This window comes from Sinocyclocheilus rhinocerous, unplaced genomic scaffold, assembly GCF_001515625.1.
Source record: "Sinocyclocheilus rhinocerous isolate Xijiao unplaced genomic scaffold, SAMN03320098_v1.1 scaffold971, whole genome shotgun sequence".
Classification (NCBI taxonomy): Eukaryota; Metazoa; Chordata; class Actinopteri; order Cypriniformes; family Cyprinidae; genus Sinocyclocheilus; species Sinocyclocheilus rhinocerous.
The window spans coordinates 231,348-246,353 of record NW_015666552.1 but is presented as its reverse complement, the minus strand read 5'-3'; the positions used below and the strand labels follow the sequence as shown (position 1 = coordinate 246,353).

The following is a 15,006-nucleotide window of genomic DNA, read 5'->3' as shown; positions in this document are numbered from 1 at the left end:
AAATCTTACCAACCCTAGACTTTTGAATGATTGTGTATGTCGACACTCAATTTATAATTATCATGATGGAAACAGAGTTGTCTATATTTCAAATGCACTTTAGAGAGTATAATTGGAATGATCCATGTCCAAGGATGGACTGTGGTCCCACTGTGTCCCAGGGCATCAGCCGTCCCCCCAAAAACTGGAACTGAAAATGTGTACAGTATGTTGTAAAGAATGGGAATACAATACAAATGTTTGCTTCAAATGAACATGCAGTACAAGAAATTATAGAAGGCTATTTTCACCGGAGTTTATTTCTTATAATTACAAATAATTTCTTTAAAAATGTATTTGTTTAAATCTGTAGTATCACATTTTTATTTTTATTCACAGTGAATGAGCTGTGGTGACAGGCATTTCACATCACTAGTGCTCATTTAAAGGATTGTGCCGACTCTCCATTCCACCCACCACTCTCAATTGCAAATGAACTGTGGCCTAGCAGGTAACTTTGTCCGAGCAGCTTTCTGTGCCGTCTTTCCTCCCTGTCAATTAATGCCACATCTGCTGATATCGGATATATGATAAAAGTATCCGCATCTTCTAATGGCACCCATTCACTGCAGCGGATCCACTGGTGAGCAAGTAATATAATGCTAAATTTTTCCACATCTGTTCAGATGAAGAAACGCATCTTGGATGGCCTGAAGGTGAGAACATTTTCTGTAAATTTTCTTTTTTGGGTGAACTATTCCTTTAATGGCTCAATCATACCCCTAAACCAAAAATGCAGTTATTAGAAGCATTGATATAGGTTGTTCTGGATGTGTTTGAATTAGCTTTAAGAGAGATGCAAGTGTGCTCAGCAACATGGGGAAGTTTTGTGGTCTGTTATTTCATTGGTTCAGGCTTGTATTCCATGGAGTCTCTTCTTGTTAGTACCCATCTGTTTTCCAAGAAGGCATAAGGTCTCGCTGCTTCGATGGCTTCAAACGGGTTTCTCTGCTAACGGCTCCTCTATGATTCCAAAATATCTTCTCTTCTGATAATGAAGGTGGTAAATTGAACTGGAAGTTCTCTAGGATTATCTAGGATTAAACGGTCAATGCAGTTAGCCTTTAACAGCTGAAGAGCCATACAATAATGTTTCTGTGAAATTATATTAACACCTATGCGTAACACTTAAGTTTGGAATCAACCAAGACGCACAAGCATATTTTCAGAATGAAAGACAGAAACATTTCTTATTTTCTAAATTTCTTTATAAGAAAAAATAAGAGGTGAGTTAACAATAGTTGATATAAGAAAAAAGGGTATATTTTAATATTTGATAAACAAATATTTTGTCTACAGTATATATTTGTAGCTACAGTATCAGTCCCTGATATGAAAACTGCAGAGACAGGGATAGTTATATTCATTCATTCAGTAACAAGGAGAGAATCACACCTGCACCATCTGTGGATCATGGTCCTTTCGTGATCAGAGGAACTTCAAAATGAACATTTTTGTTCAGGCAGTAAAGTTACATATGTGCTTATATATTACATGGGTTTGGCAAACAGCAAGCAAGTATAACATCTTTGAGCCAATACTTGAAATAAAGGTTGATATTGGATAAGGTTGAGGTTGGATCATTAAAAGGGTTCACTTGGTTTTCATCCAGTCAGTACATCCTTGGCAGTCTCAGCTCGTAGTCCCCTAATTAGCAAATTTATTGTCATAACTTTCAATTTTTTGGTTAAGTTGTAATCCCTTTAAAAATGTAGAGCAAGACATTTATGTGTGAATTCCCTGTGTGACTTTGATATTTCTTTTAGGACTGTATTCCACCTCAGCAGTGATAGCAATGGTTTCATGAGCTTAAACCAAGGCAAAGAAGCACTTGACATGCTGGTTGTTTTTTACATTTTGGGCCAGTCTATATGTGCTTGGGTATTTGGTAACGGAGTTGTGGTCTTAAAGGGGTCATATGACATTATTTTGTGTATTTGGTGTAATGAAATGTGTTTATGCGGTTTAAGGTAAAAAAAAACATTATTTTCCACACACTGTACATTATTGTTTCTCCTCTATGCCCTGCCTTTCTGTAACTTTCTGAAAGTGTGCTCTGATTGGCCAGCTATCCAGTGCGTTGTGATTGGCCGAATACCTCAAACGTGTGACGGAAATGTTACGCCCCTTACCATATTGTGATGCCGTGTCCCGGAGCGATGAGACAAAACCAATAAAACCCATTATAAACGAGGCATTTGTTGCATCCAGTGGGGACATAATTACTGATTATAATTACTTATTCTGTCTTTTTACACGTTGCGTTGCATCGCGCCGCGTAAACATAAAACCATGTCTGCATTTGTGATTGGAGAAACGACAAACAACAAGCGCTACTCAACACTGCTCAAAACTGTCGTTTGAATCGTCAGTTGCAAATCCTTTAAATATGAAAACGTACTTACAGGCTGTGAGTCAGCATTATTTGTCAGAACACCGGCATTGTAGGCTACTCTCCCAGGATCAGGAAACAGTCCTCGTCCTCCGTAAAATGTGCTGCACACATCTGAATATTTGGTTTGAACTGTTCTGGAACAGTGTTGTAAATACAACTTAACCACTGATTTCTAGTTGTGTCCTCTTTTGGAAGGCCAAACAAAGTAGTTTCGCTTTCGCAACGATACACACAGCGTCCTCAAGACATGGCGGCGGCGATAACAATACTACAGCTCTTTGGGTTTGAGACTTTAGTCTTTGCAACTTTATGGATCTTATCTATTCACGAACAGCTTGTAACACTCCAAAGAGAAAGGAAAACTTGAAATCGCATCATATGACCCCTTTAATATAATAAGTGTGAATGCAATGGAAAAATGAGACCCAGAGATGCTCTGGCAAGTCTGAATGGGCCAAATGTTCTTAAACTCTTAGAAAACCTGAAACTGTTGGAGCCAGTGAAGATCTCAAAGATCTCAAAGATCTCAAAGTGACACTAAGGGGCCCTTCACACAGGATGCGTTCTTGCGTTAAATACACCTAGACAGGGGCGGCAGAAATAACCTGAAAGCTGGTTTATAGCATTCTTGTAGCTCAGACATGCTACCAGCAATGTAAAGATTATGGGTTTGATAAAATGTTTACCTGATACCATGTATACCTTGAATCCAATGTAAGTTGTTTTGCAAAAAGCATCTTCCAAATTCCATTTACAACACATACAAATAACATTTGTCATATTCTTTCACAGAAGAAAGTCATACAGGTTTGTGATAACATGACAGTGAGTAAATTATGACAAAATCGTAGTGCTTGGGTGAACTCTTAAGAATGCAGATGTGAGAAAAACATCAAGGAACAATAGCATCTGTCCAGCACAATTATGTAGACCAACAATTAAAAAACAGGACACAAAAACGCATCTTGCGTGAATGGCACCTAAGCAATCCTCTGGCTTTGTCAATGATACACCACACACTTTTAAAGTGGCTTGACAAAATGGAACATAGATCACAATGGGATTCTTGGGGGACGAACAATGCAATTTTATTCCTTATCACTCTTCTGCAGAATTTATCGTAAACCTAACTGATTGTCAAAAGTTGTTTTCCACTCCTAAAGAAGACACAAACTTTAAGGACTGTGATGATGGGAGGATTGGTTCGCTCCACAGTCTGGTGCCAGATAAGAAACATCTGGTAATGTACCCTTGGCTGTGCCTCTTGGGAGTCTCAGCGTGTGGGAGAGTTTGAGAAAAGGGGCATTCCCTCAGGCACGAGCCTCAATCTCTTTTCATCGCAAAGTTTCATTACCGTCCTCTGAGCTCATGCATGATTTAGCCACTGTTCTGACTGATTCTGCTAACAGGACGTTGAAAGACTCTCTCTCTCCCTCACTCTTTCTCCTTCTATCTTTGTAGCACTCTCTATCCTCCTAACACACACAGACCGTCTTAGTCTAGATCTCTCCATATTGCATCAGCCATTCCCTCTTCCGTTTCTATGCATTGGACAGATTGTGTCTGAGCTCTCTAAGGAGAGACATAGCCTCATATTTTTGAATTTGACTTTCCTACATCTGTTCATCCATGAAATATTCTATCATGTATCGAGTCCCATTTGGTCAAAGTTCTCACAATATGAGTTTGTCAGCACACTTACTTGCGTGTAACCTACATTAGCCTCACCATGCGTAAGGGACTATAGGGGAAATCAGAGTTGTAGTAAGTAGAGGAGAGAAGTTGCCATGACTCATCTCTCGAGGGCTCTTCTGGGACCACCTCGAATGGCACTGCCATAACAGGGAGCGTGTGCTTGCACTGGCTCATTGAACTCATGCACCTGCATATAGGATAGTGTTGGGAAGTGTTTCCGAGACTGAGGAATTCCAATTGTGGTATTAATTGACAGGCACGTCAAACTGTAGTCTCGATCTTCTCAATGATCTCAACCATTGATTTGGACGGTGACAGTAAAGTGCACTCATCCTGGTCCCAGAGGCTGCCGGGACTGGAGTCCCCATCGGTACTCAGCTCATCATCCTCTTCTTCCTCGTCGTCATCATCCACGCAGGAGTCCTCATCGCATGATTCCATGTAGTGCAGACCCAATGCATTGATTCCAGAGTCTTCTGAACTGGAGGGAGACGAGCAGTGGTCCATTTTAGGGCCTGAGATCTTCTCGTTTAGTTGGTCGTGTTTAATAGTTGGGCCTGCTTGCCTTGTGTGCTTGTTGGTACGTTGGGGTGCAGGTTGAGGTGCCGGCATTTGGGGTTGGTGTTTGGGATTTGGTGAAGGGGGAGGCGGCCTTTGCACATAACACATCTTACCGTTGATACGTTTGACCATGTAATCATCCACAAAGAGCTCAGAGATGACGCAGAACTTGGGCGACTCTGGGCAGGGTGGAGCCTGGAATTTGGGGGCCGTCCTGAGAAAGCGCTCAGCCAGGGAGATGGACAGGTTCATGGTGTGGGTGTGACCTGAGGGGGCAACTGGAACCAGCGTGCTGGGAAGTTGGCATACGCTGGTCATGGGTTGGTAGACATATTTACCTGCAAAAAGAAAACAGCAGAATTAACTTTTTGCCATTCAATAAAATTCATAATATACATTCATATGTATTGAATACAATAGGTGCCCCAAAACAATTCTTTCTGTGCAGCAGGAGACACTGATATCATCAACTGAATGTGAGAAAACTTACTAAAAAATAGATGAGGTTGAGCAAAAATAAATATATTCTTGCTGAAAACTTAAATTCAAATCTCATTGGTGAGTTAACTTAGTCTTGAGCTGCTATTGGTTTGTCTGCTGTGCTGGTGATAGCTGTGATTGATGCTGTTATAAGTGGCTAGATACTTGCACTGTACAAAGCAAGTTACTAATCTGAAAGTGTTACTCTTTCACAGAGGACAGAATTGATTCTTTCACAACCAGCAATCTCACGCAGAGGCATATTCTCAACTTTCGAGGTCATACGGCATATACTGTATACTACAGAAGACATAAGATACTGTATAAGGGAATACAGTTATGTAAAAATATATATTTTAATACAATGTACATTTGATGCTTTTCAGCACATTTTTATGTTTTATGTAATTTTAATAAGCAGTGAAGCAGAAATAATAGCTTCTAAAAGCAGGAAATACAAATAAAAGACCGTCAAACTATTTTTTTAAGAACAAGTTTTTAATCTTCATTACGATATCAGGAAAAGTGTATCACCGTGATATTTTTTCATATATGCTTCTCCCAAAAAATATCAGAAATCAAAATATATGTTTCAGAAATCAAAAACATGCTCGTCACAGAACAGCAGTGTTATTTTAGCATCATTTTTTAGATACTATTATGGTTTTTGTTAAATATTTTTATCTTTATATTTTCTGTTTTAATTTTAGTTTAGGTTTTGGTAATTTCATAATAGTGTGTTTTTGTCATTTTTAGTACTTTTTGAATTAATTAATTGCATTTTAATTCAGGTTGGATAGATCTATAAAACAAATACAAGCATTATTTCATTGACCCACAAATCACATATCATCTAAAAAGGGAGCACTTGTTCAAATATCAACATTGGCTACCAGAAATCGCTTACTCTGCCTTTAATCATGAGACACAAGAACAAGCACATATATAAAATATATATATTTTTAAATTCCCTCATTTGGCTCTATAGTTTTTGGAACATTTTTTGTGCGGTCAGTCTTAACAGTCTCTTTGTAAAAAAAGTTCACAGGTGTATCTTATCTAAAAGTAATTCCACTGCATTTACCCCATAGAGTGAATAGAGTTTGAGTGTGATGGCTATAGTATCTCAAAGGCAGAATAGAATGGATTCTTCACTCTGGAACATCCTGAGGCCCAACTGGCTCTGAGGCAGGAGAAATAATCATTTCCATCTGATCCGAATCTCTACTCATTTAGAGATGACAAAAAGCAGTCAGATATCACAGATATCTGGTCCAAAACGGCATTTTCTGTAGCATCACACACTTTTATCTTCTCTTTCCAGCTATTTTTTCCACCTTGTAGATTTATGGTTTATCTCAACCCCTAAAAAAACACCTTGAATTTCCAACTGCATTGATAAATGGCATTCAACTGTGGCAATTACTGACATACAATTCTGAATGAACCATTCTTACTGACATCACTTGCGGTTTCTGCTTCTCCAAACAGACAAACGCATCTCTTTCTGACTTTCTGTCTCTTTTTCATCACACCACGCTTGTAATGTGATTGGAAGGCAATGAGAATCTTAAGATTAGATAAACACAAACTTTCTCATTGTGTTTGCCCTTGGCTATGCAACTTCTTTCAAATCTCTCAATCCTGGGTCTGCATTAGATGAAGACGGCTTACAGTATATGCAGTATATACAATTTGTAAACTAAGGGAACAAAAACTTGGAGAGGTTGTATGGTATATACAGTTGTTGGAGCAGATAGCCTTGTGGGCAATGCTTTATTTATTGTTTAAAAAGAGAGCATTTGAAGGGAAATAGGACAGAGAGACAAAAAAAAAAAATCATTCAAGGAACTTGAATGAATATGAATTATATGAACAGACATGATACACATTTCATTCAAAGCATATGACACAGCTAGGGGATTGACTTACAGTAAATAGGGTACCTACTATATGACCAGATTTGTCATGTTAGCTGTGGTAGAATGCATGTTAATCTGCTTTTGATGGAAAAAGAAGACAGAGCAGACCTACTTAATTGGAAAACAAAAGAAAAAAAGGCTTTCCCCAGTTAACAAGGCATAAGAACAAAAGCCAATACCTCTAATCCCATTCAGTAGAGCCATTGACCATTTTTGTGACTGTACCACTTTCACTTTTTCTACTGCCAAGCTAAAGAATTTGAAAGAAGGATGAATGTACATAACAATTGCCTCCACCTCACTATGGATCTGAAATAACAAGTGTTTGCAGTCATGTGTGAAACGTGAAATAATAGATGCCTTGAGGCCTGTATAGAAACTCTTAGCCATGAAAAAACTATCCTTCGTAATAATCACATCAACATCCTGTCGAGAACAAGAATTCTTCTGCCACTGTAATTGTATCTGTCATGTCTGTCTTTATAGATTAAGCTTCCAAAAAGGAAAGACTTTCTTTGGAACAAGGGAGCAAAAACATTCAACTGCCCTTAAAAAGTGTGTTTATATCTGTCACCATCCTCGAGACTGAATATATTTGTCTGATCTGATGTAGATGTGTGGAATGCTAATTAACAGAAGAGACTCAAATAAAACGTGTTAATTAGTGTTTAATAATTTATGAAGTAATTGTGCCGCTGACCTTAATGTTTCCATGAGTTCCCATGCAGAAATGTAATTTCTGACATTTATTGCACTATATCAAGAGTGATATTGCCATATATGTTACTTATAAGGCCATATATAATTTGCACATAATGTACGTATATAATGTACGTATATTCTCTGTGTAAGTTTATAATGTAAATAAACTCTCCATAGTAAAATATGTACATACTGTATATTAATAATATCTATATTATGATTTTTAAACGGTATTACATGTAGCAATAACATGTCAACTATACATACATGCGACTTTATTAAAACACCACACATGCATAGATGTCTATCTTTTATATTTACTTATATAACATCATCATGTATTGACAGGTTTTAGGATTGATATACATAACATATATGTCCAAAAATGTATTACATAAACATAAACATGCATATTTGTATGTGCTATATATATGTTAATTATGAAATTTCTAATAGCTTTAATATATGTTTTTACTTCATATGACAATGTATATACAGTATATTTCATATATATTTCATTTGTGTATGGGTTAATTATTTTGTATTTATTAACTTCATTAAAGAACACAGCAAAATTGTGCAGATGTTTTCAGTTTAAAATTTGCTAATGAATATATTATTTCTTGTGATTTACAGTATTATGCGGTTGAATTATTTTAGGGATGTTTTTTAAAAGTAAATAATGTGTCAAGCAAACCATTTGACATAATCTTAAAGGGATAGTTCACCCAAAAATGAAAATTTGATGTTTATCTGCTTACCCCCAGGGCATCCAAGATGTAGGTGACTTTGTTTCTTCAGTAGAACACAAACTGAGATTTTTAACTCAAACCGTTGCAGTCTGTCAGTCATATAATTTGTTTGTGTATTTTTTTTTTTTTACTCTCAAAGCCGTGATTCCCATTCACTTCCATTATAAGACTGACAGACTGCAACGGTTTGAGTTAAAAATCTTCATTTGTGTTCTACTGAAGAAACAAAGTCACCTACATCTTGGATGCCCCGGGGGCAGGGGCGTAGCCATAATTTCAGAAGTGAGGGAAATAAAATATATATATATTTTGAACAGTAAGATTTTTTATGTTTTATAAAGAAGTCTCTTCTGCTCACCAAGCCTGCATTTATTTGATCCAAAGTACAGCAAAAGCAGTAATGTTGTGAAATATTTTTACTATTTAAAATAACTGCTTTCTATTTGAATACATTTTAAAATTATTCCTGTGATCAAAGCTGAATTTTCAGCATCATTACTCCAGCCTTCAGTGTCACATGATCTTCAGAAATCATTATAATATGCTGATTTGCTGCTCAAGAAACCTTGTTTAATTATTATTTTTATTATTATTATTTTTAAATCTATATTTATTCACACCAGCTCTTGAAAACCTCTATGCGAACACACTTGCCCCAAAAGGTGCGGGGGACAAATTTAAGTGACATTAAAAGTGGGGGGGGACACGTCCCCCGCGTAATCTACGCCCCTGCCTGGGGGTAAGCAGATAAACATCAAATTTTCATTTTTGGGTGAACTATCCCTTTAACAGGCCTCCAGTGAGTTTTCATAAGAAAATCTTTGCGGTAGACTATCCTGCTAAATCAGCTCAGTAATTGGGTCATTCTACACATGACAGATAATAATGTACCACTAAAGCCTGATTCAGTCATATAATACAGTACATTATAGGCCCATTACAAATCATTGACCATGTGTCTATGGACAGGTTAGCAGTCCGTGCTAAGTGCTAGGAGGGGAGCACTGTATATACCGTATTGTCCCGAATATAAGACGATATTTTTTTCTTGGAAATACATCTGAAAAAACGCGGTCGTCTTATATTCAGGGTCTAGACTTTGACATGTCAATAATAGTAACAGTAAGATTTAACTTCTAATAAGATTTTGGTAGGCTACTATTAGATGGATAGCCTAAATGTCCTAATTCAGATGGGCTACCGGTTTTTTTTTTTTAATGGTATATCAAAAAGTGTATATTTTTTAAATGTGATTGTTGGTACATTTTACCAGTTTTTACCATACTTTCAAAACAAAAATTAAAATAGGAAAAATATGCAATATGAAAATAATTGAAGACAAAATGTGTTTTACTGAGAAAAAACAAGATTTGGTTTTTAAAAAGCCTTTTTCCAAAAGGTACATCTGGAAAAAGGGGGGGTCGTCTTATATTCGGGCTAATACGGTAATTGAAAACTTACCCACACATGCCATTTACACCAATACAGAAAGCTTCAGAGCTGCTGTTTCCAGTCTGCTCTATCCATTCTCATGTTTCATTTACACTTGATGAAATGATGAAAGCTAATGAAACTGGAAACCACTTTCAGACATGTGGGACATATAAATAAGTGGGATTTGAGTGATCGAGCAAGTATTGCAATGAGTTTTATCAGTGAAGAATCACTAAAGGTCCATATGAGGACATTTGAAACCTCTGCTGACTGGGTACCACAGAATGTGTGTCTACAGATAAGACCTAATCCTGTGATTGTTGGTCTTATTTTTAGGCTTTAAGTTCTTGTGCTCAGACAAATATTGTGCAAACAAAGCCTGATGTACAATCAGGGTTTACAGGCGGATGTGAGCAGGACTTTCCATATCCTGTTTTACAGACATGCAATCTAAGCTATCAGAAATGAGAGCTTGAGACTCTAAACTTGAATCGAGGCACAATTTTGACTTGACATTTACAATACTTTAAGTTTTATATGGTCTTAATCATAATTACTTGTGACTATGGCCTGGCTCTAAATAAAATTATTATATAATGCAAACCATCGACTTCTATACACTGTTCTTGTTGAGAATTGGGAAGCAAACCAATGACTTGGACTTTTGTCTGTCTACTTTACATTTTGATTTTGAGTACTCTACAGTATTTTATAGTATTTTATCTATCTTATATGTGCTTTGGGGCTGGTCTTGCTGGTTTATGCTTTTGTGCTGGTCTTGTTGCTGATATTTTTGATGTTTCACCAAGGAAGTCTAAAAGGTCAGTTAAAAACTGAAAATGGGATGCTGACCAGCTATGGTGGTTTTTCTCAACAGGTCTGTATGTATGGTGCAAAAGGATTACTTCTCCCAATTTCTTTTCTTTTCTTTTGCACACAATGAAAGTCAGTGGGGTCCAATTTCACTTGAACTTCAATACTACTTAAATTAGTAACGTCTGAGTAATGACTGCTGTGAATGAACCCTTTAACAAACATTCCAATCCCATGTTATTTTTTTTTTCTGAGGTACACAAAAATATGATTTTTTAAAGGGGTCATGTGATGCGATTTCAATTTTTCCTTTCTCTTTGGAGTGTTACAAGCTCTTGGTGCATAAAGAAGATCTGTAAAGTTGCAAAGACTAAAGTCTCAAATCCAAAGAGATATTCTTTATAAAAGCTAAGAGTCAGCCACACCTACCTAAAACGGCTCATTCTAACACTCCCCCACATATCTACCTCACTATGTGGAAAAATTTGCATAAGGCGGCCCAAATGTCCAGGCAAAGAACGTTTCAAAAAGGCAGGGCATAGAGGAGAAACAATAATGTACAGTATGTGGAAAATAATGTGGTTTTTTTTACTTTAAATCGCATAAACACATTTCATTACACCAAATACACAAAATAATGTTCTTTTTAGCAGCATCATATGACCCCTTTAAGAATCATTGCACAGCTCTTTTCCATACAATGGCAGTTCATAGTGATAAAAATGATTTAAAGCAAACCAGCGACTTTTGCAGTTCATAGTGACCTCAAAAAATAACATATGGGATTGGAATGACATAATAGTTATTAAATGAAGTCATTTTTTTCATTTGCAACTATTATCCTAAATGTTCTGCCTGGATGTACACACTTCTCTGTAAGAGCTCTACTTTCTCTCTGCAGAGTATATACTTCACATAAATGGTGAGTGCTGGCAGAAGTTTGGAGGAGTTCATTTAGCTATTTAAAGGACTTGCCTGATACAACTTGATATTTGCGTCTGTTTTGATGCACCCTTAAAATAGACTTTCAAGAACCTTGGTGAAATAGAAACAGAAAAAAAGAAACAGTAGTGAGGGTGGCTGCCACTCAGACTGTGTGAGATGCTCGTTCTTGATAAAAGGTTGAGAGAGAACCCTGATTAGAAGAGTGAAGTCACAGATGAGAGGAGCTGAGTTCTACACTCCTACAATCTCCCTGTCCTGCTCGTCTGTAATTACACATCGGACTGGTCTCAGAGAAGTGTGAGGGTGGGTTTGGATGAAGACTGATGATGAAGGCCTTGAAAATCCCTTAGTGTGAATCATCCGTCAGGATTAGACAGGCAATGCCATGTTCACGCTTAGGTCTCGGTTCATCTCAGGTAGAACATTCACTCCAGACTGGCTTCAAGAACAGACTGAGCATCATCTCACGCTGAGCTTATATGATGCCTCACTGAACACCAATTAGACTTTCTTACAGTTTTAGAGTGCTGTTTACTGAGGAGAATGTTCTATCCATCTTGTTTATATTTTTTCTTAAGAATTCCAGCAAGATATTTGTTTAGAATTTGTTAGATTCAGACTCCTGACCATCATCAATTATTATTCTTGTTTTTCTAAATCCCATCGACTACCTCTGGTGCAGGCTGATGGCCCTGGGGCTCCTAGTGATAATCCTATACTGTACAGTACATGCTATGGGGGCTGGGGCCCTTGGTGATCTGTGAACACTTTATAGGCTGAAGGCCCTGGGGCCCCTTGAATCACCTTCAGTGTAAGTACTGAGGGTCCTGGAGCCTCTTTTGGACATGTAAATGCTGAGGGGCCTGGTGCCCTTCCTGGTAGGCTTACACTGTATGTGCTGATGGGCCTGGGGCCCCTAGTAATCAACTTACACTGTATATGCTGAGGGGCCTGAAGCCCCTTCTGGTCAGCCTAAACTGGAAGTGCTCAGGGTGTCTAGGGCCTCTACTGGTAAGCTTGTATGTTCTGGTACACTGTATGTTTTGAGGGGCCTGGGGCCCATAGTAATCAACTTATATTGAAGGCTTTGATGGCCATGTGACCTCTAGTGATCACTTTCACTTTAAGCACTGTGGGCACTGAAGCGCCTACTAGTCACCTTAAGGCCTTTCCACACTGAGCGCGAAAAAGCGAAACGAATATAGGATGCGATGACGCACTGGAATAAAGCAATACATTTCTATGGATGCTTCCACATAGACCGCGAACATTCGCGCACTGAAAATGCAATTGTTTTTTTTTCCGCACCAGTCCGACGAATCTTTTCAATTTCGTAAAGCGAAAACACGGGCCGTGCAATAAGATTTGAGTTAGGATCACGTGACCGGAGCAGCTGCTGTTGCACAAAAGGGTGAGAATGGTGGCTCTGTTTCGAAAACCAGTGAAAACAAACACCGAAGAAGAGTATCCCGGATAAGAGAGTGGATGCTGAGTTCTTCCCTGCGTCTCACTAGCCGCTTTTCCACTGTCGGGCCAGTGCTTTAAACGGGCCGGGCAGGGCTAATAGCCTCGGACCTGTAGCACCGAGGCCAAAATCACGCTGCATTTCCACCGTCGGGCTAGAAGCTCCGCTGCGCTTCACTAAAACCCACCCTTTACACGCCTCTCAGGAACAACGTCACGCAATCCCATCATTTCACCGACAAAGAGAAGTTATCAGAAAACTAATAAGAAATAAGTCACTGGAACTAGCGCGATCACAAAACGAACATGATAAAAGCGGCCGTTTGTTTGCATGCTTTGTTAAAGATTTAAATCCAAAAGCATCAATGTTTTACAATAATAAGGGATACATTGATCATAATTAATTAATTTATCAGGATTGAAAATTAGTGGTATGAACATAGCCTACCTACTTATTCAGTCGAGTCTGTTTCTGTTTATTTGTTGTCACAGTTTAAACATCACATTTAGAAAGAATGATCATTTCTATATTTTTATAAAAGCTCCCGAACAAAAAACATTATATTTTTATGACATACGCGGAGCTAAACTCTCGAGACGAGACTTATGACAGATAAAATATGTTACTAAATAAATACATGACTGTGATAGAGAATTAGAAGCTGGCGTCTGATTTCTTCAAGCGGTCGTATTTATGTTTACTATGGTAACGTTAATGGCTAGCATGCATAGTCTTTTGCATCGCTTATAAATATTTCTGCCTTGTATGGTGATCATAATACACATCGGATCAAGTTATTTCAAACACTCGCTGCTGTCTGAAAGTGTGTTTTGAACTAAACTTCTTTTAAAAGTCTTTAATGCTGGTGTTAGCTGTTAACTTTATGAAATGATCCGCGGCGCTAACGCTCTCCAGACGTGTAGAAACTCCGCCTTTGTTCATAGCCACTCCCCTAGCCCCAGCCGGCCCGCTGTGGCCCAAGGTTTTCGTCGGGCCATAAAAAAACCCAGAGCCGTTGGCCCCGAGGAAGCACCGACGAGGCACGATCAAGCCCCGGAAGTGACAGTGGAAACGCGACTGGTCCTGGCACGCACGCTTTTGGCCCTACAGTGGAAACGCGGCTAATGTTCATACTATCCATCCTAGGGTGATTCTTAGACTATGGGCACTTTTATGTTCTTTGGTCATATTTATAAAAATACATATAATTTTGGACAAATTCCTCTTTCTTAGTCAAACTAACAATAAAACCACCTTAAAAACTTGTTACTACCTTTCTATTATGATTTTTTCATACTTTTCAACCTCCTTAAGAGTATGCCAAAAGTCCCCGGATGGTCTACTATTTCAGGTCGATTTTTGAAGTGTGGATCCGTGCACACTCTAATGGCTAATATGCCCACAATCCATTGCGCTTTGGTGAAGGATTCTGTCCAGAACTACAAACATGAATAAAACGCGTTAAAAACGACAAACATGGCGGATGTCCGCGACAGACGGTTAGGTAGAGAGGCTTATGCCGAGTTCACACTGCACGATTTTAGCCCCGATTTTTCAGTCGCCGACAGGTTTTGCGAAATCGCCGACAAATGCCCGACATCGGAGGCAAATCGGTGCTTGTGGAGGATGTTAACTGTGACAAGATGATTGACAGGCCAGTTTACAGTGACAGGCTGCGTGTATCTATGCGACAGAGCATCTGTTAAAGACGCAGTTGTGTGACGTGATAGCAGGGTGCAAACTACGGGGGCGCTAGGGGGAGCTCGGCTCCCCTTAATAAGACATGGGCTCCCCTGAAAACGG

General features: G+C 38.5%; 1 protein-coding gene across 1 annotated transcript in view; it reads right to left on the bottom strand.

The window, feature by feature from the left end:
- Positions 1-2,776: 2,776 nt before the first annotated feature.
- The window catches only part of LOC107732704 (UPF0524 protein C3orf70 homolog A), a 20,940-nt gene continuing 8,710 nt past the window's right edge, over positions 2,777-15,006 (bottom strand). Inside the window, exon 2 of the mRNA XM_016544116.1 lies at positions 2,777-5,028. Coding sequence (XP_016399602.1) covers positions 4,391-5,028 — 638 coding nt within the window. The 3' untranslated portion in view covers positions 2,777-4,390. The remainder of the gene's footprint in view (positions 5,029-15,006) is intronic.